At 44.4% G+C, this 27,310-nt stretch overlaps 1 protein-coding gene across 1 annotated transcript in view; it reads right to left on the minus strand.

Annotated features, from left to right (window-relative positions):
- Window positions 1–26,861, minus strand: part of stard15 (StAR-related lipid transfer (START) domain containing 15) — a 102,263-nt gene extending 75,402 nt beyond the window's left edge. The window contains exons 1-2 of the mRNA XM_055642729.1: window positions 26,617–26,861; window positions 26,272–26,434 (exon numbers count right to left, since the gene is read on the minus strand). Coding sequence (XP_055498704.1) covers window positions 26,272–26,433 — 162 coding nt within the window. The 5' untranslated portion in view covers window position 26,434; window positions 26,617–26,861. The remainder of the gene's footprint in view (window positions 1–26,271; window positions 26,435–26,616) is intronic.
- Between the last annotated feature and the right edge of the window lie 449 nt (window positions 26,862–27,310).

The raw sequence follows: 27,310 nt of genomic DNA on the forward strand, positions 1-27,310 counted from the left end.
CTCTCAGAAGGGCCTTTACCCAAAACGTAACCTATTCTTTTTATCCTGAGCTGCTGTCTGACCCGCTGAATGACTCGAGCATTTTGTGTCTATTTTCATTTCACCACTATTGTTCTGTTTGATTTTTCTCTCATGAATTCCCCTCATTAATCTATCAATCTTCATCATCAAGCTATCATCAAGATAACTCTGGTCACAAAAGGGCACAAATTGCTGGAGTAACTCAGCAGGTCAGGCAGCATCTCTGGTGATCATGGATAGATGATGTCTTGGGTCAGGACCCTGCTTCAGACTGGTCACACCCTATCAGTGTAATTTCCTTTGCCCACGCATCTTACTTCCTTCCTCTCTCCAACGTGAAAACTATTTTGTTTTCTCTCCATCTCATGTCTGAGGAAAAATATTCAACCTGCAACAATAACCCAGTTTCCATGGATGCTGCCTGACGTGCTGAGTGTTTCCAGCATTTCCCAATTTCATCTCAGAATTTCGGAATCTGCAGTTTTTTTGGATTCTCTTCCCACCTTGCCACATTTTCCTAAGCAGGAAACACATTGCTAGAGAAACTAAATGGGTCAGACACCATCTGTGGAGGTAAATGGACAGACAATGTTTTGGGTTGGGTTGGTACCCTTTCTCTGTCTTCAAGACGACAGTCTGAAGAAGGGTTCTGACCTGAAATTCCATCTGTCTATTTCTCTCTGCAGATGCTGCCTGATCCACTGAGTTTGTCCAGCATTTGTTTTTAGCACTCAGGATTCCAGCATCTGCATTCCATTTTCTATTCCTTCATTTCCATCTCATTAAGGCATCCCTTCAAAAGCAACGATGTACACCATTGGAAATATATTAGCGACCCTTCATTCTTGCTGCATCTAAACCCAGTGCCATCCCCAATAACCACATTAGAGTATCTTCTAATGAAATGCAGCAAGTCACAAAGGTGGTTCACTATCACCTTCTCAAGGTCAATGAAGGATGTGCAATAAATAATGGCCTTAGCAATGACACAGAAATGAATTTAAAGAAATAATCGACCAGAAGACACATTCAGATAATTGGTAGCAAAACCTGGAACAAAATGCATTGTAAAATCAAAGATCTTTTTCAATAAAGAAAGCCTCCAGGAAAGCAATTTTCACCTTATGCATTAAGTTGGCAACCTGATCACATTCAATACACATGCTGAAACTGAGCGTTGTAATTATAAACCTTGTTGGATCACGTTCACGTTGGATTAATTCATTCTTAAAAAGGTTATGTAGAAATGAAGTGAAATGAAAATGAGGTCAGTGGATGGATTAGTGTCAATTGTTAATAGAAGCCAGTGCAATCAAATAACGAGCAAATCAGAGTAAATCGGGCAGCACTGTATTGCAGCGGTAGAGTTGCTGCCTTACAGCACCAGAGACGCAGGTTCGATCCTGACTACGGGTGCTATCTGTATGGGTTTGTAGGTTAATTGTCTTCTGTAAAATTGGAAATTGACTCATGTCATAGAGTCATAGAGCATGGAAACAGGCCCTCCGGCCCAACTTCCCCACACCGACCAACATGTCCCATCTACACTAGTCTAACCAGCCTGAATTTGGCCCATATCCCTCTAAACCTATCCTATCCATGTACCTGTCTAATTGTTTCTTAAACATTGCAATAGTTCCTGCCTCAACCACCTCCTGCAGCATCTCATTCAATATACCCACGACGACTTTGAAACTAGTATAATGACTTTGGTGGGGAGGGACAGAAAGAGAGGGGATGCAAGTGTTGCTTGAAGTATGAAAAAGTTACCCGTCAGATTCCTAATAAATATTTTCCACTTCACCCTATGTCTTCTAGTGTGTAGGATAGTGCGAGTGTATGGGAGTGATTGTTGGTCGGCACGGACTTGGTGGGCTGAAGGGCCTGTTTCTGCGCTGGATCTCTAAATCTAAAGTTACTGCAAGGGTTCTTATGATACCAGTAATTCAAATTGAATTCCCATATATAAGATGTGGTTTGTTTGACAGCAGTCTCCCCTCTGGGTTAGAAGACAGTTTAAGTCATGATCTATTTACTAGAGCACACATTGTGGCTTGTCACTTCCAACAAATTAAAGGGCATGTGAAACTGATACTATGGCTGACCTGATAATTGTTAGCATGGAATCTCTCGGTCATGTATCGGAGAACAGATAACATTCCCGCACCCACCAATTCAGCCATCAATCTCTATCATGCATCAAGGCACAAGAAACCATAGATGCTGGAATCTTGAGTAAAACACAGTGCCGGAGGAATTCAGCGTGTCAGGCAGCATCTATGGTAAGAATGGACAGGCAATGTTTTGGGTCATTAAACTTCCCTCCTCTCACCGTGTAGCTATTCCCTCTGGTGTTTTAGTGTCCCCCCAGTGTAGGAACCAGACATTTCCACCCTGGGAAAAAGGTTCTGACTGTCTACGCCATCTGCTGCTCTCAAACTTGTATATTTTTCTATCCTCTCCCCTCAGTCTCATAAAACAATCCAATTCTATCCAACCTCCCCCTGTAACTGAAACCCTCTAATCCAGGCAGCATTCTGGTAAACCTCCCCGGCACCCTCCCCAAAGCCTTCACAGCTTTCCCGTAATGGGGAGACCAGAAATGCACGCAATACTCCAAATACAGCCTAACCAAAGATCTATAGAGCTGCATCACGATGCAGCTGTTTCTGAGTGTGCAAATGTATGACTAAATGATTCAGTCGGCATCTCTTTAATTTTTGTGGAACTTTGTTCTCTGCCAGCTGATTCAATGTTTCTTATATTAAACCTTAAAATAAATTTTAAATTTGGCTATAAGGACTTTACAAATCAAATATGTTTTTACTAGTGCCTTAAAAGTTTAGTTTAGTTTTGAGATACAGCGCAGAAACTGGACGTTTGGCCCACCGAGTCAGCCCCGACCCAGTGCTCCACTAGTACACCCTACACACTAGGGACAATTTACCATTTTTACCAAAGCCAATTAACCTGCAAATCTGTACGTCTGGAGTGTGGGGGAAAACCTACACGGTCACAGGGAAAACGTACAAACTCCGTACAGACAGCACCTGTAGTCAGGACCGAACCCGGGTCTCTGGCGCTGTAAGGCAGCAACCCCACCACTGCGCCACCGTGCCCCCCTGAAATTCGAAATTTCTGTGAGATGAAAGGTGCAAGAAATGCACAAATCATTGATTCATTGTGAATTTCCGTGTGCGATTAGATACAATTGCCTACATTGTATCCGAAATTGTGTTGGTGTGTCTTGGTTCTTTTCTTGTAGGACTGCAGAAATCAAATTTTGTTTGAACCTCATGTGAGGTTCACATGACAAATAAACGGTATTGTATTGTATTGTATTGTATTGTATTGTATTGAAAGTTTAAGTCTAAAATTGACTAAATGATAGAGTAAGAAGACAATGCAGAAGGTTTTGCTTCACCACCATTTTCTTTTAATTCATGAACCAGTGAGTTGTTTAACTGCAGAAAGAGGATTACCTTCAGGTATCACTGCTAAAAGTCACTCCCATATACATCTGAGGCAGTGCAATTACATGAAATCAGCCAAAAGGCAATTGATCCTAACGTTATTACAAGTGAATTAGTAGAAATGACTGTGTGACACTGCCCTGTGCCATGTGTTTAGGCAGCTATGTGCCATTTGTGAATAATGCAAACACTGAGGCATTACCCAGCCTGTTGGATTTTGTGCCAGCAAGATAACTGGATACAACTCTTTAAGGCAAATGTAGAAACAATGAACTGTAGATGCAGGTTAATACGCAAAAGGTCACAAACTGCTGTCAAGAAAAACACAGCAGGTCATTGACTTTTTTAATGTTTTTTAAATCATTTATTTTTAAAGCTCTCAAACAGTGTTTGAGTGGATTTTGTAGCAAGGAACTGACCCGACTGCTGGTTTACCAAAGAAAGACTTTAAATACTGGAGTAACTGAGGTGTCAAGTAGTTCATCTCTGTTGATTCTTGTTAAAGAATGGATAGAGGGTTGTCTTGGGTGAAAAGAGTCTAACACACACAAAGTCCCTACCCAAAACTTCATCCTATCCAATGCTCTCCAGAGATGCTGCCTGACCCACTGAATTGCTCCAACATTTGGTGTTTTTTTCTTTGAATGATAGGTAAATACATGGGAGGGAGGGAGGGGTGGGGTGTGATTGGTATAAGATTGGACAAAGGCCAGAGATGAAAAGACAAAAGATTTGAGATAATGGGTAGATCCTTCTTCAGTCCTGATCCGAAATGTCACCTGTCTATACGTTCTCCAGATACGCTGCTTGAGCTGCCAAGTTACTGCAGCACTGTGGCCTTTTGCCTTTAAAGTCAATGCTCCTTTCCCTGACTTTGTACACCAAGAAAGAGGAAATGACACTGGAAGTGTGAGTGTAGGTTTTTCAGTGTGAAGTATGCTGAATCGCCAGCAATGTATTTCAGGAAAGGGAACCATGTGCAAGACATTAATTACCTACGACTAAAATTAAAAGCAGCAAACACCGATAGATTGCAGGTGCTGCCATTTCCTCCGCAATTTTACTGAGAGCGCTGGTGATAAACCTACTGCTGTTCATTCAGCTGAATGCAGAACAGTATCACAACTACTGGCTTGTAATAGCTGAACACAATGAACAACCACTAGTCATACATAAAAAGACACAAAGTTCTGGACTAGCTCAACGTCCGCATAGCTGGAAACTTCACAATTCACTCCCCTTTTATCCTGATCCAACCCCTTTTACCTTTTCATCTCTGGCCTTTGTCCAGCCATTACTTATTAACTCCCCTCCCCCTCACTCACCAGTATCCACCTACCACTCAAAGGAAAGACACAACATATTGGAATAACTCAGCGGGTCAGGCAGCATCTCTGGAGAAAATAGATAGATAACATTTTGGATCAGGACTCTTCTTTAGATTTTTCACCAAAAACATCACTCTATCCATGTATTTCAGGGACGCTGCCTGACCTGCTGAGTTACTACAGCATTTTGTGCCTTTCTTTGGTAAACCAGCGTCTGTGATTCCTTGTTTTCACTTATCACTCACTAAGCTTTGCCCTGCTGGTTCTCTCTTCCAGCTTTCTCCCCCATATCTCCCCCTCTCCCCACAATCAATTTGAAGAAAGATCCTGACCCTAAATGTCATCTGTCCATGTTCTGCAGAGGTACTGCCTGACCCAGTTACACCGGTACTTTGTTTTTTCTTTGTAAACATGCATCTGCAGTTCATTGATTTATCAGCACAGACTTCCTGTTCTGCACTGTTGTCTGATGAAGGAATCACCATTGGGCATATGTGCCTGCTTGTGCATGTGTCTATAATCATGCACTCACGTGGCAGGAAGGAGCAGGGCTGGAAAGTGCATGCAGGAGAAACATAGGTGTGATCCGATGAAGAGATGAAAAACCAAGACTGTTTTAAGTGACAACACAGGAAGCATATTGAGCCATATCCAATTTAGAGAAGTAAGTGTTTATTAACAAGAGTGCAGTGGTGCTGAACTATTTGCTGTCACTTTTATAATGTGAACCTATTCTTAATAACCTGCTTTGTTTGCCTTCAATCTGATGCACCACACAATGTGTGCGACTGGTCTAACTTGATTCTTATTCTGCATCAACAGAGTGGTGGGTATCTGGAACAATCTGCCAGAGGGGGTACTTGAGACAGGTACTATTACAATGTTTAAAAGCCATTTGGACAGGATAGTGAGGGTTTAGAGAGATATGGGCCAACTGAGGCAGGTAAGGCTTGCATAGAAGGGGCATCTTGTTTGGCATGGACAAGCTGATTTGAAGGGCCCACTTGTCTACTGTAGGATTCTATAACTATATAAAAGTTGGTAGAGCTGCTACCCCACAGCACCAGAAACCCTGGTTGAATCCTAAGCTCAGGTGCTGCCCATGTAGCATGTTCTCCATGTGAATTTAGAGATACAGCATTGAAACAGTCCCTACAGCTCACCCAGTCCACGCCACCAGTGATTACCCCAGACACATTCTATTCTACACACTAGCTACAGCTTACAATTTACAGAGGCCAATTAACTGACAAAACCGTACGCCTTTGGAGTGTAGGAGGATAACAGAGCACCTGGAGTAAACCCACGCGGTCACAGGGAAAACATACTGACTCCCGCATGCTCCAGTTTCCACCCACATCCCGAAGACGTGCGTATTTGGAGCTTAACTGCCCTCTGTAAAAATTGCTCCTATTGTGTAGGAACTGAATGAGAAGGTGAGAATAACATCGAACTAGTGTGAAGGGATGATTGATGGTCAAGATTGAACCAGGGCTTCTAGTGCTGTGAGGTAGCAGCTCTACCAGCTGTGCTACTATTGTAGAGTCATAGATCATTGACTTGATGGGCTGAAGGGCCTGTTTCCATGTTGTATCTTAAAACTAAAAATGCCTCTACCAAAGATGTACATAGGCTCACGAGGTTTGAAGTGGGAATCGGTTTGTGAAAATTACCTGCCATAGTGCTGGCTATGGCAGGTAAAGATATAGGGGAAGGGAAGAATTAAGTTGCGGAGGGTTCTGTTAATGAGGGTAATGATCTTTAAGTTGGAATATTGATCTTCTGCAGGCTTTTCACAATCCCAGAACTTTACTGCCAGGTGAGGCTGAGGTTCACATGTACCTCCTCTAAACTCATCTATACTGTATTTGGTGCTCCCAATATGAGCTCCTATATATCGGCGAGACCAAGTGTAGACTAGTTTTCGCTAAAACACTCGCACAAGATCAGCTGGCTGCTAACACATTTTAGCTCCCCTTCCCATACCAACCTGGGCTTCCTCCATTGCCAGAGTGAGGCCACACACAAAGTAGAGTAACAGAAGCTCATATTCTGCTGGGGTAGCTTTTGAATTAATATATTAAATATGGAATTCTCCAATTTCCAATAACAAACCTTCTCTACCCTGTGGTCCACTGAGGTACACACCCATTTCTCCCACTATCCTGCCTCCTTTCCCCTTCCCCGTCACCTATATCCCTTCATCTTGCTTCATGTTTCACTAATCTTACATCCTTTTGTGTATTTTGTAATCATAATGTCTGTTCACCCATCTGCCAATCAAAACCCTTCTCACATGCACCTTCCTTTCATTTGCCAGAGTTTGCTCCACTACCATCTTACCATCTTTTTTCCACCATTCTCACCCCCCCCCTACTTCAATCATCTGTAGAAGGATCCTGAGCTGAAACGTCAGCCATCCATGTCCTCCAGAGATGCTGCCTGACCTGTTGAGTTACTCTTGAGCTCTTTGAATTTTCCCCCTCCAAATCTACATGATTTTGCCTAAATGACTTTCAAATTTTGGTATAGTACCTGCCTCAGCTACCTCACCTGGCAGGTCATTCCATACATCAACCACCATTTGAGTGAAAAAGTCATCCCTCGTGATCTTATCAAATCTTTCCCATCTCACCTTAAACTCATCTCCTCTGGTTCTTAATTCTCCTACTCTGGGCATTCACCTATCTATTCCTCTAATTCTTTGATGTTGGGTGGAAAAATTAGATTGCTCCTGGGACACATGATTAATTGTCCTGTATTGTTTCAATGGGACTTTTTGTATTCCAGAGAGAAACTCGTGCAACAAATTGTCCGAACATCAGCCCGACATTAGTCACCACTGCACTGGTATAGTTGCAGGCCAGTTAGGACAATATTCATTAAACACATTAGTGATTTGCGAAGGGTCCCGACCCAAAATATTCCCTGTCCATTCCCTCGACAGATGCTGCCTGACCCACTCAGTCGCTCCAGCACTTTGTGCTTTGCTCAAGATTCCAGCATCTGCAGTTCCTTATGTCTCCATTTCAGTCATGAGGCTCATGAGGCTGGTCTTCACTGTTAATTCTAGATTCATGGAGCTCAAGTAAGATTTGAATTCTAAATATGATTCAGAGGTGCAGGTCTTTCCAACTGCATCACAACCAACAGGGACAAGAAGGTTTTCTTAGTACGTATTCACAATTCCTCTACCTCCAAGAAATTAGGAGGTTAAGATTGTATATGTAACTAAATTCTTCTCATGAAAGTAATATCCATACAACATGGAAACAGGCCCTTTGGCCCAACTTGCTCTCGCCGACCAAGATGCTCCATCTATACTTGTCCCACCTGCCTGTGTTTGGCCCATATCTTAAACTTTTCCCATCTAAGTACCTATCTATGTATAGTATGCTATTATAGTACCTGCTTCAACTACCTCCTGTGCCAGTTCAATCCATATACCCACTACCCTACGTGCAAAAATATTACCCCTCAAGTTCCTATTACATTTTTCCCCTCTCACCTTAGTGTAACTCCATCAAAACTACAAACAGTAGCAGTTTGTTGCATTAACCCATGGGTAATTTGGAATTGGCGTTTCTGCATGAACTACTCATTATCCTGTCGGATTGCTGAACAAATGGGTGTGATTGTCAGTGATTAACACATTTAACTTATACTGATAATTATTGGATATATCTTTCTGTCTTGACTTTAATAGGCAACTGCAATAACTTTCATTATAGTGAGAGAACACAAAACCAATGTTGTGAAGCAAGAACTTTTGCACGAGGCTCAACTCAATAAAATGTAGCAGACACCACACAGATGATAGAATCAGACATCAAGACAACAGGCCTTAGGACTACTGAGTTTGTATTGACCATCAAACCTACAAACCTGTATGTCTTTGCAGTGTGGGTGGAAACCAGAGCACCCAGGGAAAGCCCATGTAGTCACAGGGAGAATGTAGAAACTCCATACAAACAGCACCCACAATCAGGGTCGAATCTGGGTCTCTGGCGCTGTACTGCCCTTGTCCCACTTCGGGAACCTGAATGGAAACCTTTGGTGACCTTGCCCGCGAGAAGGGGGGAGAGAAGGGAGGGAGAGAAGGGGGGAGAGAAGGAGTGGAGACAGTTTTAAGAAGTTTAATAAATTTAGCGGGCATTTTACGTAAGGCGGGTCTTCTGGGTCCTGAAAACTCCAATGAGCCAATCAAAATGGCCGGTCAGCGAAGGAGATGGCCTTCGACTGCCTGTAAGTAAATAGCGATCCCACTCCACCGGCTTCGACCAAACGGCAACCTATTTTTAGTCAAGGCCGGTTTTGATTTTGTTGAAACAATCGAAGCAACCTAGATGAAGCCTCGGCCACATGGAAACCACTTTCGACCATTAGGGAGAGTGACCAAAACCTCTGGCGACCTCAAGGAAACCTTGGGTTGCGGCAAGGTCACCAGAGGTTTCCGTTCAGGTTTCCCAAGTAGGACAGGGGCATTAGGCAGCATCTCTACTGGTGCGCCACATTGTTCTTCTTCTAACTGCTAATCGCATTTTCCAGCAAAACATTTCCTTCATGTTAAGATCACTGTTATACTTTGGCAATGCACAATATGAACAGTTCAAAAGAGTTTTGAAAATTCAGAGCGGGCACACAGCACACAACTTAATAACCTACAAACATCTTATTATGTTGAAGATGTAACATTTGATATTGAATTCCATCCTTATTGTGCTTCCTCAAAACCAACAACATTACTGTCCACATGCATCTTGTGACGAAGGCACACACAGTCACGCCACAAACTCTATCGACATCGACTTGTATTGGGTCAGTTATTAGATATAGGAGCAAGCTGTAAATTACAAGATGTCAGGCTAAATTTAGAATCAATTTCAAACCTAGACAAAAAGAGTCCTTCAGCTAAAGCAGAATATTATTACCAACAGTAATATCACAAAATAAATTCTATACATTTAATTCTGAAGGAAAGTCCATCGTGCTGAAGGCTTTGCCTGCCCCTCCTCTCTTCCAGCTTTCTCCCACCCCCCCCCCCCCCCCCCCCCCCCCCCCTCATCACAATCAGCCTCAAGAAGGATCCCAACCCAAAACATCACCTATCCATGTTCTCCAGAGATGCTGCCTGATCCACTGATTTAATACAGCACTTTTTTTTTGTACACCAGCTTCTGCATTTCATTGTTTCTCCATTTCAGCAAGTGTCTCGGAAGTTGCTAGTTTTGATTTATATTTAATTTCAGGAGTCTTCTGAAAATTTTCATTATTTCGGTATTTCTGAGAATTAGTGAGAAGACTTCTGTAAATAAAATTATTTTTTGATCTTTTCACAAGGAACCATTTGGAATAGAACCACAGATGGAAGAAAACTATTTGGCCCATTGTGTTGGTTACACCAATACATATTGTAGAGTCACCCCACATGACTTAATTGTTAAAGAACCAAAACACTAATGTCAGAGGTCACAGTCATAAAGTTATGCAGTGTGGTAAAAACCCCTTCAGCCCAACTTGCCCAAACCAACCAAGATGCCCCTTCTACACTAGTCCCACCTGCCTGCATTTGCCCCATATGCACCTAAACCCAGTTTATCCATGTACTTAACCGATCTAAATGTTTCTTAACCATTGCGATAGTACCTGCCTCAACTACCTCCTCCTGCAGCTTGTTCCATACACCCACCGCCCTTTGTGTAGAAAGGTTACCCCTCAGGTTCCTGTAATACTTTCCTCCCTCACCTTAAACCTATGTCCTCTGGTTCTCCATTCCCCTACTCTGGGCAAGAGACTGTGTGTTTACCTGATCTATTCCTCTCATGAATTTGTACACCTCTATAAGATCACCCCTCATCCTCCTGAGCTCGAAGGAATAGAGTCCTAGCCTGCTCAACCTCTCCCTATAGCTCAGGCCGTGAGTCCTGGCAACATCCTCGTAAATCTTCTCTGCGCCCATTCCAGCTTGACAACGTCTTTCCTATAACATGGTGACCAAAACTGAACATAATTCTCCAAATGTGGCCTCACCAACATCTTATATAACTGCAATCCCCGGGGAGCCATGTGAATGGCAGGAGTGTCCCGGGAAGCCGTGCCGGCCCGATCCACCCGATGAACAACCGCGCTGCCGATCGGAATGTGCCCCGGTTGACCTGACTCGCCCCACAGGGTACCGCGGTGAAGCTGAGCAGCGAGGGCTGCCTGGGCCGAAGGATCGGTGGTGTTGATAGGATCCTCAGCGGCAGTGATGGGAGCCTCGGCGGTGGCAGCAGATACCTCGGTGGTGGTGGGGCATCAGCGGCAACGGGAGCCTCGGCTGCAGTGGGAGCCTTAGTGGCAGTGGGTCCTCGCGACCAGCAGTCGATGAACATGAGGGGGCGAGGCGAAGACAATGGGGGGCTGTTGTGAAGAACAATGGGAGAACAAAGGGGGACCCAGTGTGGGGGGGTGAGGGGAATCGACTTTAGAACCCTCTGGCCAGGGGATAAGTCTGCGTTTGTTTGTTCGCTTGTTCGTTCATTCCGGTGAAGTTGCCGTGCACCTTTTTTTAATCACTTTTAATTTCAAGTTTTCGTGTACCTTATTTAGTGTTGTGACTGTTGGCAGACCAATTTCCCTCTGGGGACGAATACATTTTTTAAATCATATTCTATCGTATTTTGACCTCCCAACTTCTATATTCAATACTCTGACTGCTGAAGGACAATATGCCAAATCTATAGTCTGTATTGCCTAATACTAAGTGATTAATATAGGAACACATTATACATGTCTATGCAATGGACATAACCTTGTAGCATGTTATTTCCGAGCACATTTTTATAACATAGTAACGCACATGAACATCCACAATCATTGTCTACACCAAATATCATGCCAGTTTAAATGAATCTCCTTTGTCTGCAAGTGATCCATATCCCCCCATGTGATCCATATCCCTCCATTCCCTGCTTATTCATGTTTCTTTCCAAAAGCCCCATAAATTCCACAATCCTATCTGCCTCATCACAACTGCTGGCAGCACCTTCCAGGCAACACCACACTTGACAAGTTTCAGGCAACCATAGACACCACCCTGACAGAACTTTGCACAGGAGTTCTTGAATGTTGATAATAATTACCAATCAAACTCATCCTTCCAGAAAGGAGGTATGATTTTGGGGAGATTGTAATCAAAAATTCTATATTGCTGTACTATAATTCAAGAGAATGTTAGAAAATTAAAAGCTTGTCCTAAAATAATTTGTTTAAAATCTCGCCTGTCTCCCTCAGATATATTGCATTCTGAGCTGACGTTTGCAAAACTTTAGACTTTAGAGATACGCCGTGGAAACAGGCCGTTCGGCCCACTGAGTCCCTGCCGATCAGCAATCACCCCATACACTAGTGCTATCCTACACACTAGGGTAAATTTACAGAACCCAATACACCTACAAACCTGCATGTCTTTGGAATGTGGGAGGAAACTGTAACACCTGGAGAAAACGCACGCATTCACAGAGAGAACGTACAAACTCCGTACAGATAGCACTCATAGTCAAGATCTAACCAGGTTTCTGGCACTGTAAGGCAGCAACTCTACTGCTGTGCCACTGTGCTGCCCCAAAAGTATATTTCAAGAAAGTAATAATGCACTAAATCATCACTTTACAAAATAAAGATTTTGTTTCAGCACTGGGCAAGATCAGAAAAGGTGGATGAGCAAAAAGGAACTTTATTGAATGCACTCACGGAAAATCAATGTGGTCAAATTCAGAACACTGGAATAAAGGCCCGATTCTTTCAGTATTTGTGAATTGTGCTTATAGTCAGCAAGAAGACCAGTGTGCGGACTATTGATCCACAGATGTTGGTTTAAGTTTCATTATCACAACTGAGGATTCAAGCGATTAAATAAAACTGTAATATAAAGTCTTGAAAAGAAGGTACAGTGGTGCAGCTGGTAGAGCTGCTGACACACAACACCAGAGACCCGGGTTGGATCCTAACCTCAGGTGATGTGCATGTGGAATCTGCACATTCTCAATGTGACCGCATGGGTTTTCTCCGGGTGCACCGGTTTCCTCCCACATCCTAAAGACACGTGTGGGTTTGTAGGTAAATTGGCCTCTGTAAAAATTGCCCCATGTGTGTGGGGAATTTATGAGAAAGTGCGATAATACAGAACTAATATGAATGGGTGATCGATGGTCGATGTGGACTCTGCGAGCCGACGGGCCTGTTTCCACGATGTTTCTCTAAATCCATAAAACTAAAAAAATGACAAATGGTGATGGGACGAACAGTGGATTTTATTTTTGGAAAAATGAACTTATTTTTCATGTATGCTTTTTAGGAAATTAAAACCGCACCGCACCAAATCTAGTTTCTAAGTGAACCACACCCAACAATGTGATTGAATAGAACAAGTATGTCACTTAGTTCAAAGGATAAAATGTTTGCCTTGTCAGCAATATCCACATTCCATAATAATTTAATTTAAAAGATAGAGAATGCTGAAGAAATCTATTTCTGCTTTGTACATTAAGGCCAGAGGGAGTATTGAAAATTTGAAAAAAACCATAAAATGCTGAAAACACTCAGCAAGTCAGCCAGCAGCTGTGGAGAAAGCAAAAGTGTTTCCATTTCAGTTTGAAAATCTACGTGAGGACGAGGAAAAGCCAAACAGAGCAGCAGCTGACCAAGAGACACAGAATGACACAAGTCGTGCTGGTGATCATCGACAGAGAGTGGTGAAAGCTTGATCATCGCAGTTGAAGGTGGTGTGAACAGAGGATGATGAATGGACGAGGCAGCAGAAAAGAAATAGTGCTACTATGGTCAACTAAATACATTGTAGTTGCTGAAGAACTGAACCAAAAGAGAATGCTCTACGTCTAGGTAAGTAACCTCCAACTGCCCCCTCCCCCACCTCTCTGTTGCCTACCAAGGCTCGCACCCATTTCCCTCCCCTCCGACCTATATTACTTCTTCTAGCTTCACAGTTTGCATCTCTTCGATTCATATCTCGCACCTTTTAGCTTTTCATCTCTAGCTTTAGTCCAACCATCTGTCTAACAAACCCCCCTCTCGTCGCATGTTTCCACCTATCACTCAACAGGCTTTACCCTGCTTTCAGCTTTCACTTTACCCCACCACAATCAGACTGAAGAAGGGTCCTGTCCCAAAACGTCATCTGCCCACATTTTCCAGAGATACTGCCTGACCCGCTGAGTTATTCCAGCACTTTGTGTCGTTTTTTCCTATGAGAAGAGACGAGAGTCTTCAAGATTATTTAATTGTCATATACGCTCTTACTTACTGTAGCTTTAGCACATAAACTAAAAAAATACAACAAAAAAACATACAAGTAATCAGCTATATTGTGAATATGAATTGTGAAAGATCTGGAAAGTGAATGTGGAGAGGATGTTTCCTCTTGTGGGAAAGTCTAGGACCAGAGGGTACAGCCTCAGGATAAAAAGGCATACCTTTTGAGGGGAGGTAAGGAGGATTTTACTTTGTCTAAAGATGGTAAATTTGTGGAATTCATTGCAGATGGCCGTGGAGACCAAGTCTTTGGGTATTTTTAAAGCAAAGATTGGCGGGTACCTGTTTAGTAATGCCCCTGTTCCACTTAGGAAACCTGAACGGAAACCTCTGGAGACTTTGCGCCCCACCCAAGGTTTTCGTGTGGTTCTCAGAGGTTGCAGGTAGTGGAAGCAGGTGGGGAAACTGATGAAAACCTCCGGGAACCGCAGGGAAACCTTGGGTGGGACGCAAAGTCCCCAGAGGTTTCCGTTCAGGTTTCCTAAGTGGGAGAGGGGCATTGGGGGTCAATGGTTATGGGGAGAAGGCAGGAGAATGGGATTGAAAGGGAAAGATAGATCATCCATGAATAAATGGTAGAGTAGACATGATGGGCTGAATGGCCTGATTCTGCTCCTATGACTTATGAACTTATGTAAGCAGACCATAATAGTGCAAGACAGGATGTGGTGCAAACTTATACCAAGTCCATAGTGGTTCATTGCTGTGGCAGGGTTGTGGTTAGGGTGGTGCAGTGGTTCAGGAGTCTGATGGCTTATAGGATGAAACTGTTCTTGAACTTGGATGTCACAGTTCTCAGGCTCTTGTACCTTCTCAATGAGATGAAACTGTGACCTGGGAGGCAAATAGAGTTAATATTACAGGTTAATGAATAAGACTCAGAATCAAAAATGCTTATCATCTGAAACTTTTGAATTCAAAGTTGCATGCAAGGACTGCAATGTGCTTGGTCAGCAAATGAGATGATTATATTGAGTTTCATTAAACAGAGTGTGAAGCCAAATACAGATAATAGGGAGGAGGTGGGACAGAGAATTAAAGTGACAGTCTCAGGGTCACCCTTGCGATTGCAAAGAGGTATTCAGCAATGTACGCATTGGCTTTTCATTGTACAGGAGACCACACGAGCACTGAATGGAATATGCTACATTGGAAGTAGGTCAAGCAAAGTGTTGTTTCGCCCAGGAGTCTTTGTCTCTGGGTGGCAGTAAGGGAAGAATTAAAGGCCAGAAATGCATTCGCTGCAGTTCAACAAGAAAATTATGTGAGAAGGCAGACAGCACGGTGACACAGCAGTAGGTTTGATGCCTTACAGCGCCAGAGACCTGGGTTCGATCCTGGCTACGGGTGCTTGTCTGTACGGAGTTTGTGCGTTCTCCCTGTGACCATGTGGGTTTTCTCCGAGAACTTTGGTTTCCTCCCACACTTCAAGATGTACAGGTTTGTGGGTTAATTGGCTTGGTGTATATATATATTTTAAAATTGTCCCGTACAGGATAGTGTTAATGTACGGGGAACGCTGGTCGGTGCAGACTCGGTCTAAAGGGCCTGTTTCCATGCTGTATCTCTAAACTGAACTGAAAGAAAGGGAGCTATTGATTAGAGTTGGACGAGGGAACCAAGAAGTGTGAGGGGAAGGGAAAGGAAGATGTGTCTGGTGGTGGAAGGCATTCCATTGAAGGCAACAGAAATTATTGTGATGGGTTCTTTGAATAGGGATGTTGTGCGGGGTAGATGGGAGGTGGGAATTAATGGTGTGGAAAATGAGGACTAAGGAAACCTGATTCTTGCTCCGGGTTGCAGCGTAGATATTAGTCCCCTCCCAAGATTGTGACAAAATATGTTTGACAACGCATATAGAAAAACTATGTATTGGAGATACTCCACGGGACTGGTAGCATATGTGGAAAGATGTAGTTTTACCTACTGAATATGTAAAAAAAACATATATTTTAGAGAAACAGCTTGTAAACAGGTCCTTCAGCCATCAAATTGTACTGACCAATAATCACCCGTACACTCGCGCTATGTTATCCTACACACTGGGGGCTTTTTACAGAAGCCAATTAACCTAAAATCCTAAAATAGACACGAAATGTTGGTGTAACTCTGCAGGTCAGGCAGCATCTTTGGAGAAAAGGAACAGGTGACGTTTTGGATTGGACAGTCTGAAGAAGGGTTTCAACCCAAAACATCACCCATTCCTTTTCTCCAGAGATGCTGCATGACCCGTTGAGTTACTCCAGCATTTAGAGTCTATGTTCGGTGTAAACCAACATCTGCAGTTCCTTCCTACACAACCTACAAATGTTTGGAGTATGGGAGTAAACCAGATCACCCGGACATGGTCACATGGAGAGCATACAAACTCTGTACAGACAGCCCCCTTAGTTAGGATCGAACTCGGGTCTCTGGCACTGTTAAGCATCAACTCTGCCAATGAGCCACTGTGCAGCCCATGCGAATATCTTCAGCATTTTCTGGTTTTATAGTAGGTTTCCAGTGTCAACAGTTCCTTGCATTTTGCAGGTGAACTGTGAGCTGCAGAATCCCAAAGCATCATCAGTTCTTGAATCTCCTGTCACAAAGGTTCATATCCATGAAGGCACAGTGTGTGCACTGTGCTGCCGGCATTATTCTGTGTTCCTGAATTTATGCCAACCATGCAGGGGTTCGAAAGGGAAAAATCATAAGTACATAAGAGACAGCTTGCTGCCAAAGAGATGCCTGCATTGGACTTCAGTGATCAGGGGAGGTCAAAGACCATGGTTCGAGCGGGATGGAGTGCGCAGAAGACACCATTATAGGAGTATGACCATCCGCATAGTCTATACCGTGTCCATGAACATCTCTCAAGGGGCTGCCAAAATATATTTTTCAACATAATGGAACCTAACAGTTTCAGCTGTAAAATAAATACTAATTGCTTTCCTTACTTAGTGAGTTTTATAACCTTTACTAGACCAAGTGCAGACCCGTTGGGTCTGTTCCCCCATTGTGCGGTTGTGTGTGGGGGGAGGAGGCATTATATTAATAGTATTAATTTGCTCCTTTTACCCCATAACCACCCTATCTACTGACGCATAGTCCCCATCTTGCAGTCACATCTAGAGGGGGGGGGGGGGGTTAGAGAGTGAGGGCAGAGAAAGAAGGGGCAGAGGCAGAGACACAGAGAGAGGGGCAAGAGGGATAGGGGGGGTGGAGAGGAGGATAAGAGGGACGGTGGGTGAGGGGGGAAAGGTGGAGGAGGAGAGAGAGAGGGTGAGAGTGAGGGGGAGAGAGAGGTGGTGCTGAGAGGGGGGTGAGGTGGGGAGCAGGGAGGGGGAGGGAAGGGGGAGGGTGGAGGCAAGGGGGTAGGGGGGGTGTGGAGGAGGGGAGGGAGGGGGTGGGGGAGGGGATGGAGGGGGAGGGGAGAGAGAAGGGGGAGGGGGGAGGAGAGGGGTGTGCTGAGAGGGGAGGGGGAGAGGTGGGGGAGGGAGGAGGGGGGGGGGGGAGGAAGGGGGGTGGTGTGGAGGAGGAGGGGAGGGGAGGAATGGTGGGGAGGGAATGGGGGGGAGAGAGGGGAAGAGGGGAGAGAGAGAGAGGGGGGAGAGGAGGGGGAGAGGAGGGGGAGAGGGGTGGGGAGGAGAGGGGGGGAGAGGAGAGGGGGAAGGGGGAGGGGGGAGAGGAGGGGGGGAGAGAGGAGGGGAGGAGTGGGGGGAGAGGAGAGGGGGGGGGGGAGAGGGGGGGGGGGGGGGGGAGGGGAGGGGAGAGGAGGGGGGGGGGGAAGAACCTAAAAAAACATTTTAGAACCAAAAAACACACATTCTGCAAGCATTGTAGAACCAAAAGAGACACTTTTTGCAAACATTTTAGAACCAATAAACACTTTTTTGCAAACATTTTATAACCAATAGACACATTCTGCAAGTGTTTTAGAACCACTAACATTTGAGTAGACATGTGTTCCGTGTTATTCACAACTCAGAGAAACGTCACCCTCTGCCTTCCTCCAGCTTGCAGACACTGATTGAGGCTCACCACTTCCTGGTTTTATAGTCCCTCTCTCCCCTGCCGCCAGCAGGGGCAGCAGAGAGAATTGGGAATTTTGTAAAATCATTAATATATCTGTCATTTTTCATCGACGGGAAAAATCCTCGGCACACATATGGTGGAGGGGGGGAGAGAGGCCATAGGGGGGGAGAGGAGAGGGGGGGTAGTAATATACTAGAGGAGACCCGTTGGGGGCTCCCCAAAGAGGGATTCCCCAAATGTAAGATTGCAGGGGAGTGTTCCTCTCTTGCAAGAGGAAGCTGACAATGGGGGAGGGAGGGACTGGTTTATTTTTGAAATACTTGGGGGGTGGGTGGGGGGGGGAGAAGGATTTGATTAAAAACATGTACTTCAACACGACGAAATGAAATGAGGAACGGATACTTAGAAAGGATGGAAAATATCTCGGAGATTGAGCGGGTGGCGTGGGAATCAAAGGAAGAAATGCACGGACGGCAGTCGGCCGGTAGGCGGACCGATTTGAGTTTAATATATATAAAAGACCAAGTGCAGACCCGTTGGGTCTGCTCCCCCATCCCCCAACCCAATATTCCACCATGCACCGTCTCTCCTCCATTGGAACCAAAAAGTAAGACAGCCCTCCCTGCCTTGCAGCAGTGAAAAGTTCAGTGTTTCTTGAACCGAAGTGTGTTGGAAGCTGACAATGTTTTGCAAACATTTTAGAAGGATTTGATTAAAAACATGTACTTCAACACGACGAAATGAAATGAGGAGCGGATACTTAGAAAGAAAAGCGAAATGTCTACCGAAATGGAAAATATCTCTGAGATTGCGTCCGGTTTCGGAGTTGCGGAGCGTCAAACGATGCCGCCGTACGGCGGCAGGCGGACTAATTTGAGTTTTATATATATATATTAGACCAAGTGTTGTCTGCTCCCCCAATGGTGTGATCCCCCAACCCAATATTCCACCATGCACCCGTCTCCTCCATTGGAACTGAGCCCGTTCCCAAATGTAAGATTGCAAGCCCTCCCCTGCCTGCTGCAGCCATGTGTTCCTCTCTTGCAACTTTGTTTCGAAGAACACATGTAAATGGAGAAGCCAGTTTAGACCACTTGGGGGTGGGGTGGTGGTGGGGGGGGAGAAGGATTTGATTAAAAACATGTACTTCAACACGACGAAATGAAATGAGGAGCGGATACTTAGAAAGAAAAGCGAAATCTCTACCGAAATGGAAAATATCTCGGAGATTGAGCGTCTGGATTGGGCGTGGCAATGAATCAAAGGAAGAAACGCGCGGCGGACGCCGGACGGCGGCAGGCGGACTGATTTGAGATATACTAGAGGCTCCCCCAATGGTTGATCCCCCCAACCCAATGGTTTTATACCCTTCTCCTCCCTTGGAACCCCTTCCCAAATGTAAGATTGCAGGGGCAGCAGTGAAAAGAGAAGTGTTTGGCAATTTTGTAAAATCATTAATATATCTTTTGATTTACATCGGGGGGGGAAAAAATTTGATTAAAAACATGTACTTCAACACGACATATGAAATGAGGAGCGGATACTTAGAAAGAAAAGCGAAATCTCTACCGAAATGGAAAATATCTCGGAGATTGAGCGTCTGAATTGGGCGTGGCAATGAATCAAAGGGAAATGCAGCAAGGCGGCAAAATGACGGCCATAGTTTTGGTAGATAGATAGGCGTTCTCTCGGAAATCGCAAGCACACCAATGGCTGATGTTTGTAGGAAAACCGGTCAAGAACAGACATAAATTGACAGGTTTCCGTTTGTGCAGCACACCAAGAATCTCCATTTCTCAACGTTGGATAAATCCATACCTAACCCTCCATAGGAACTTGGAGGTATTTCTGTTTGCAGTGGATTCAGAGTTCCCTTCGCTGTTTTGTCTCTTTAATCTTATGTCCAGCATATAATTCTCATTAGATAGCCAAAATAAGCAAACTATCCAAAATGAAGAAAAACTTTATGCGTGAAAAATATTGAAATTCTTGTGGGAAAATATTTCAATTCAGATGCCAAGCTGCTAAATAAATTTCATGCTAATATTCATAACTTAATGTTCAAAAAATCATGAAAGCTTTTAATAGACACAAGACTTCTTTATGCTGCTCTTGAAAGGTCAGTAATCAGAGAATACTGATTTAACCTAATTGGCAGAAGAACTATATTAGACACACTGTATTAAAGGAGAAAGCTTTTACGCAGCAAGTTGTTTTGCTGTGGAATGTCCTACCTAAATGGTGAAGGGAGCGGAGTCAGTAATAACTTACATAAGAGAGTTGGATAAATATTGAATTAAATATTAAATATTGGTCACGGTAAAGATCAAGGGCTCAGGACTTACTGGGAAAGCTGAATCAAAGACACAGCGAGACCAAGATGAACTCAGTGGATTCATTCTGTGCAGTATAATTCTATAAGTCTGTGCCATGTGTTGCTGAAAGTTATGTGGGTACGTCAATCCAATTAATGTTTGGCATTAAATTTTGAATGCCAGAGTTATAAAATCAATAGGATTGCTGGACGTCTTCAACGTGGAATAGGATGTTTCTTTTAGCTCTCTTTCGAGATACAACGTGGAAACAGGTCCTTCGGCCCACCGAGTCCGTGCCGACCAGCGATCCCCGCACATTAAAACTACCCTACACTCCAGGGACAATTTACAATTATACCAAGCCAATTAACCCACAAACTTGTACGTCTTTGGAGTGTGGGATGAAACCGTGGATCCCGTAGAAAACTCACGCAGGTCATGAGGGGAACGTACAAACACCGTACAGACAGCATGCGTGATCAGGATCAAATCCGTCCCCTGGCGATGTAAGGCAGCAACTCTACCACTGCACCACCATGAAGTAACAAAACCAAACTATTTACTTTTTCTCATATATTTCAGTAATTATCTCAAAATGCTGCATTTGTTGTCAATTTATGTGATAGGGACAGATGTCTATGGACCCTGAGAAAAGTGTCCACAAGTGGTTATTTTTACTTTTCCAGATCAATAGTTGGATTAGTTTCAATGCTGTTTATGGGTTTTTTTAATCTTCAGTTCTCCAAGCACACTATTTGTGAAGATATCACGAAAGTAACAGAAGTATGATAGAATATAGAACAGTACAACACAGGAAGAGGCCCATCTGCCTCAGAAGGTCATGGAACTGGGAATCCTGGCCTGGTTTGGCCCCTGCTCACCCCCCAAGGACCGGAGATCTGGAGATAAGGATGGAGAAAGTCGGCGACTATGGACGCAAGAAGAAAGGACCGGTAAGAGGAACCTGATGCCTTACCTTCTGCACCATCAAGATTGGCGGTGGAATGTGCCCCTGGAGCATATCGGATGTAGGTATAGTGGCCGGGCTGGGAGAGGGATAATGATTCACTGGCCGAAGATCCGAATCAAGATGGAGTCCCTGCAGCAGCCTGGGTTCAACTTGACCGGGTGCCACACCAAGAGATGGGGTGCACGGAATGGACACGCCCTGCAGTGGCGCAGAGTGGTGCAGCAACGGTGGAGGACGACTGCAACTTTGCTTGGCCTGGCATCATCGCCAGGACAACGGGCCTTTATGCCAGTCGCATTTAACGCAACTTGGACTGTGAAAATAGTGCCAAAACCTGGTAACTCTTGTAGATGTTCTCAATGGACTATTTCTATACACTTTGTGCTTAATCTGCATTTGTGCTAAGGTATTGTGATAATTTACTGAATTTTATGCACAAACAAAATATCACTATACCTCGGTACATATGATGGTAAAGAACCATTGAGTGTGAAGAAGGGTTCGGAGCTGAAACTTCACCTATCCTTTTTCTCCATAGATGCTGTCTCACCCGCCGAGTTACTCCAATACTTTGTGTTATCATTGAACCATTGAAGATAGACATAAATAGCTGGAGTAACTCATCGCGTCAGGCAGAATCTGTGGAGAAAAGGAATAGGTGACGTTTCGGGTTGTGGCTCTCTCTCTCTCTCACACACACACCATCTCTCTCACTCATACCATTACACTCTCTCTCATCCTCTCTCTCTAAAGCTTTATTTTAAGTATGTTTTAAAAACCAGTGTAATAAAACTGACAGTGAAAGTTCACACACCTGCGACAATTCACAATTTTACCATGTCAATCTGAAGGCATACTTTGGAGTATGGGAGGAAACTGGAGCACCCTGGAAACCCTACAGCATGATATTTTTTTTTTGTAAATCTACAACCTTTGTTGCAAAATAGAATGTACACACCAGAAATCATTCACTCAGCCCAACAGTTGCTCTGTTCTGCAACGGACTTCAACTGAACAACCCAACGTCAGAAAATCTAATCAAAAAAATCCATCAAATCTTTACTCCCTTACTTTTTTTTCTATCCTTGCCTTAAATGCATTCAGACACCACAACTTCTCCTTGCAGTGTTGAAGCCAATATTTTAATCACTCTGTGTGTAAAGGTTCCCTAAATTCCAAACGATATTAGCGATCTCGGTGACTTGCAGTTTTCTGGGTTCTGAGGTGTCCACCTTAAATATTTTGGGAGAATCAACAAACTGCACATAGACACAAAGTGCTGGAGTAGCTCAGCAGGTCAGGCAGCATCTCTGGAGCAAAAGGATGGGTGACGTTTCAGGTCGGGACCCTTCCTCAGAATCTTGAGCAAAACACAAAGTGCTGGAGGAACTCAGAGGGTCAGGCAGCATTTGTGGAGGGAATGAACAGGTAACGTTACAGGTAATGTCACCTGATGTAAAGTCACTTGTCCTTCTCTCCACAGATGCTGCCTGACCCACTGAGTTCCACCAGCACCTTGTTTTAACCTTAAATACTTTGTTCAGTCTCCCTTTCAAGTCAAGCCACCTTGCCTAAGGTTTCCCAGTCAATTTGTACAATAATCATCTTTATCCATTTACCTACTTTATTTTTAGTGGTTGGATATTTTTTCTTCATGGAATAACCTATCAGTCCAATGAAATACCTTTTGAATCTTCAACAATGCTTTTACATCCTGTATGTACAAGGGCCCACTGTGTGATTGGACATGATTCTATAAGGATGTAACATAACCTCACAACTACATGAACTATACTGCTATCCTGGGTATGTGGCAGTGGTTTCAATAACCTTTCCAACTGAGACATTACACCTCAGCTTCACATTTGACAATATTAAAAACATCATCAAAATCACAAGTACTAGAAATAGGCACAAAGAGCTGGAGTACCTCATTGGGTCAGGCAGCATCTGACATTTTGGGTCAGGATCCTTCTTCAGACATTCAGGGGTGGTGGGGAAGGTGACGAACTGGAGGCAAGAACTAGAAGCCTTCACATATTTAGTTTTTAGTTTAGAGATACAGCATGGAAACGGGCCATTTGGCCCACCAAGTCCGCACTGACCAGCGATCCCCACACGCTGACACTATTCTACGCACTCTAGGGACAATTTAAATGTTTTAACAAAGCCAATTGACCTAGAAACCTGTATGTCTATTGAGTATGGGAGGAAACCGGAGCACCCGGAGAAGACCCACGTGGTCACAGAAGGAACGTACGGACTCCGTAGGGACAGCACCCGCACTCAGGATGGAACTTGGGTCTCTGGCGCTGTGAGGCAGTAAATATACCACTGCACCACCGTGCTGTCCCTTCTTCGGGAGGAGAGCTGGGATGAGAATTAGAAGCAGGACTGAGCCACACATCTTTCACATCTACTCCACTATCAATTAAGATAGCAGCAGTAGAGTTGCTGCCTTACAGTGAATGCAGCGCTGGAGACCCGGGTTCGATCCCAACTACGGGTGCTGTCTATACAGAGTTTTACCTTCTCCCCATGACCTGCGTGTTTTCTCCGAGATCTTTGGTTTCCTCCGACACTGCAAAGACGTACAGGTTGGTAGGTTAATTGGCTTTGGTAAATGTAAAAATTGTCCCTAGTGGGTGTAAGATGGTGTTAATATGCAGGGATCACTGGTCGGTGTGGACCCAGTGGGCCTGTTTCCATGCTGTATTTCTAAACTAAACTAAACTAAACAAGATTAACTTTCTTTATGACTCTACCTCTTAACACTGCCGTTTTCCTAAGCGAGATCAACATCCTCTGATTCCTTTAACATCCAAAAATCTATTTTCCTCTTTGTTGGATACACCAAGCTCCTGAACAGAGCAGTCCTGAGATTAAATACCCTCTGGATAAAGACGATGTCTTCTCAAATCTTACCGGGGTAGACAACTTTATTTGGAGACGGTGACTCTCCATCACTAGACACCACCACCAGAAGAAATGTCTTGTGATCTTTCCTAACATTCTAAAGTCACTTTTTGCACGAGTAAACATTTTATTTTCTAACGTATAAAAAATGTTAAAGAATGTTCTTTCTTTCTCCATCACAGAGGAAGACAAGACATTGGCAAAATTGGAGGAAACGCCACTCATCTGATTATTGTTGCAAGCAACTTTAAATTAGCTTGAATTTTTGTGAATCCTAGTTATTCAAATACAAAAGATAGACAATTTGACTAACTCTGCAGTTTGTAACAAGTAACAAAAATACTCGTACTGCAGATGTATTGAAGTCAGATGATGGTTGAATAACAGGAACTGCAGCAGTTGATTCATGTACAGTAATTTCCCACTAACACCAAACCAATGAAAGGCTGTCAAACTGGGGATTTAACTTTGTTTCTCTCTCAGCAGATGCTGCCTGACTCCTCCACCCCTTGTGCATAGCATTCCAGATTTCAACAGTCCTAAGTGAAGATAGACACAAATTGCTGGAGTAACTCAGCAGGTCAGGCAGCATCTCTGGAGAAAAGGACTAGGCAACGTTTTGTGTCAAAACCCTTCTTGAGAATGAGAGTCGGGGGAGAGGGAAACAAGAGGTATGAAAAGGTACAGAACTCAGAACCGGCACCAATGGCTTCAGAAAGGTGGAGCCCACAATGGTCCATTGTTGGTCGTGGAAAAAGTGATAATTAAGGGATACGAAAGCAGGATGACTAGGGTGGGGGGGAACGGCGAGAAAGGGAATGTAAGGGTTACTTGAAATTAGAGAAATCAATATTCATACCTCAGTGAAAGATCAGTTTCACAAATCCCCACTAAACCCTTTACAGTGCCCTCACACGCACTGAGGAAAATAGTTCCTCACTGTGGAAGAAGGAAATGCAGATGCTGGTTTGTACCGACGATAGACACAAAATGCTGGAGCAACTCAGGGGGTCAGACAGCATCTCTGGAGAAAAGGATTAGGTGACGTTTCTGGTCAGAACTTTTCTCCAGACTGAAGAAAAGTTCCTTACAATATGTCTCTCCAATAATTTTGTAAACGCCTCTACCAGTTCCCTCATCGGCCACCTCCACTCCAAAGAAAACACAACCCTGACTACCCATTCTCCCCTCAAGGCCAAAATGCAGCAAAATAAACACCTCCTCAGCGAAGTCCAGCCAAGATCCACAGTTCATCTCTCTGTGGAGACTCTTAGACTCAGAATCTTCTGACTCAGGCATGAATGACCAGGCATTGTGGTATACTGGCCAACACCCAGCAACAACTCCTTTCCATCTATTGCGATGCGATACATAATCATGGAGTCATACTGTGTGGAAACAGGCCCTTCTGCCCAACTTGCCCACACCGAACAGCATGTCCCATATACACTAGTCCAACCCTGCCTGCGTTTAGCCCATAATCCCCCCAAACCTATCCTATCCTCGAACCTGTCCAAATGTTCCTTAAACACTGCGATAATACCGGCTTCAATTCCCTCCTCCGGCAGCTTGTTCCATACACCCACCAACCACAGTGTTAAAAAGTTACCCGTCAGGTTCCTTTTAAATCTTCCCACTCCACCCCCTCACCTTAAACTTTTGTCCTCTGGTTGTTGATTCCCCTACTCTGGGCAAGAGACCGTACGTTTACCCGATCTATTCATCTCATGATTTTATACACCTCCATAAGACCATCCCTCATCCTCCTGCGCTCCAAGGAATAGAGTCTACCCTGTTCAACCTCTCCCTGTAGCTCAGGCCCTCGAGGCCTGATACGTTGCATTCATTTGGAAAAGGCACTTGAACGTTTCTTCCCTGGCTGGTGGTGCAGTTTTTGCTTCAAGGAGCCCGGTCCCCTTTACCTTTAATTTCTGCACGGTTTTGTTCTCCTCCGGTCTCCGGTTCCACACGGTGGTCACTCCTTTGCTGTATTGAACCGTCCAGCCTTCGTGGCGTTCGCACTGTTCCCTGAACGAGGTGAAATGCGCATCGTCGGGGACTTGGACGATTTCTCCGCGGGACATCCTGGAAGAAAATGTAAAAAAAAAACGGGGTAAGCTTCAGCTAAAGAGAGCTCACAGGGAAAAACATGCACACTCACAACATGCACCGACTCCACACTCCCCAGCACCAGCCCTACAAGATAATCAGGAAGGAGTCTCACTCCAGTTTCAAAATCGTCCCCAATACCAACCCTAATCCATCACCTTGCCCACTTTAGTTCAGCTTTCCCTCTCGCCTGGTCCTGCGCCGGCCGTGCCTGTGAATCTGCATCAGTTTGTGTTCCTGGAAAAGGGGATGGGTGGGGTGGAAAGAGGGGAGAGCGAAGACCTTGTGTAATCTGTGATGCGAACTCTCCCAGAAGAGGCAGGGAGGCGGAAAATGAACGGCCGCCGATCAGCTGAAACCTAACTGGGCAGTGAAACTCCCGGAGAATGAGCACTGAATCTCACAGCCTCCTGTCCCCGCCCCGCATGAAACAAGCCCAGCCTCTCCTGCAACTGGAAACTGAGAGGGGGCGTGAGGCACTAACATTCGTACAAACCTATCAGGTCTGTTTCAAACTCCCACCGAGTGTTAACGCGAACTGCCACAGCCTGAGACGCCGAGTCTATGTCCCCACTGCCAGAAGGAAATGAACAGCTCTCTGCAGAGTTTATTCTCTCTCTCCCTCTCTCTCTCGCCTCTACTGCCGAGTTCATAAAGTCCGGAAATGCAGCTGATTTATCAAGTAACATTTCTTTAAAGTCTATTTTCTTTCGTTTACATCAGGAAGGCTGATTAATTTATCTTTTTTTAAATGAGAGTATTCACCAAATTGTCTTACTGGCCACAGAGGTTTAGTCCTCTGGTAATATACAGGTCTGGGTAATATACATACAGTAACAGTCGTGGTCATAT

Source organism: Leucoraja erinacea, chromosome 11 (assembly GCF_028641065.1).
Source record: "Leucoraja erinacea ecotype New England chromosome 11, Leri_hhj_1, whole genome shotgun sequence".
NCBI lineage: Eukaryota > Metazoa > Chordata > Chondrichthyes > Rajiformes > Rajidae > Leucoraja > Leucoraja erinaceus.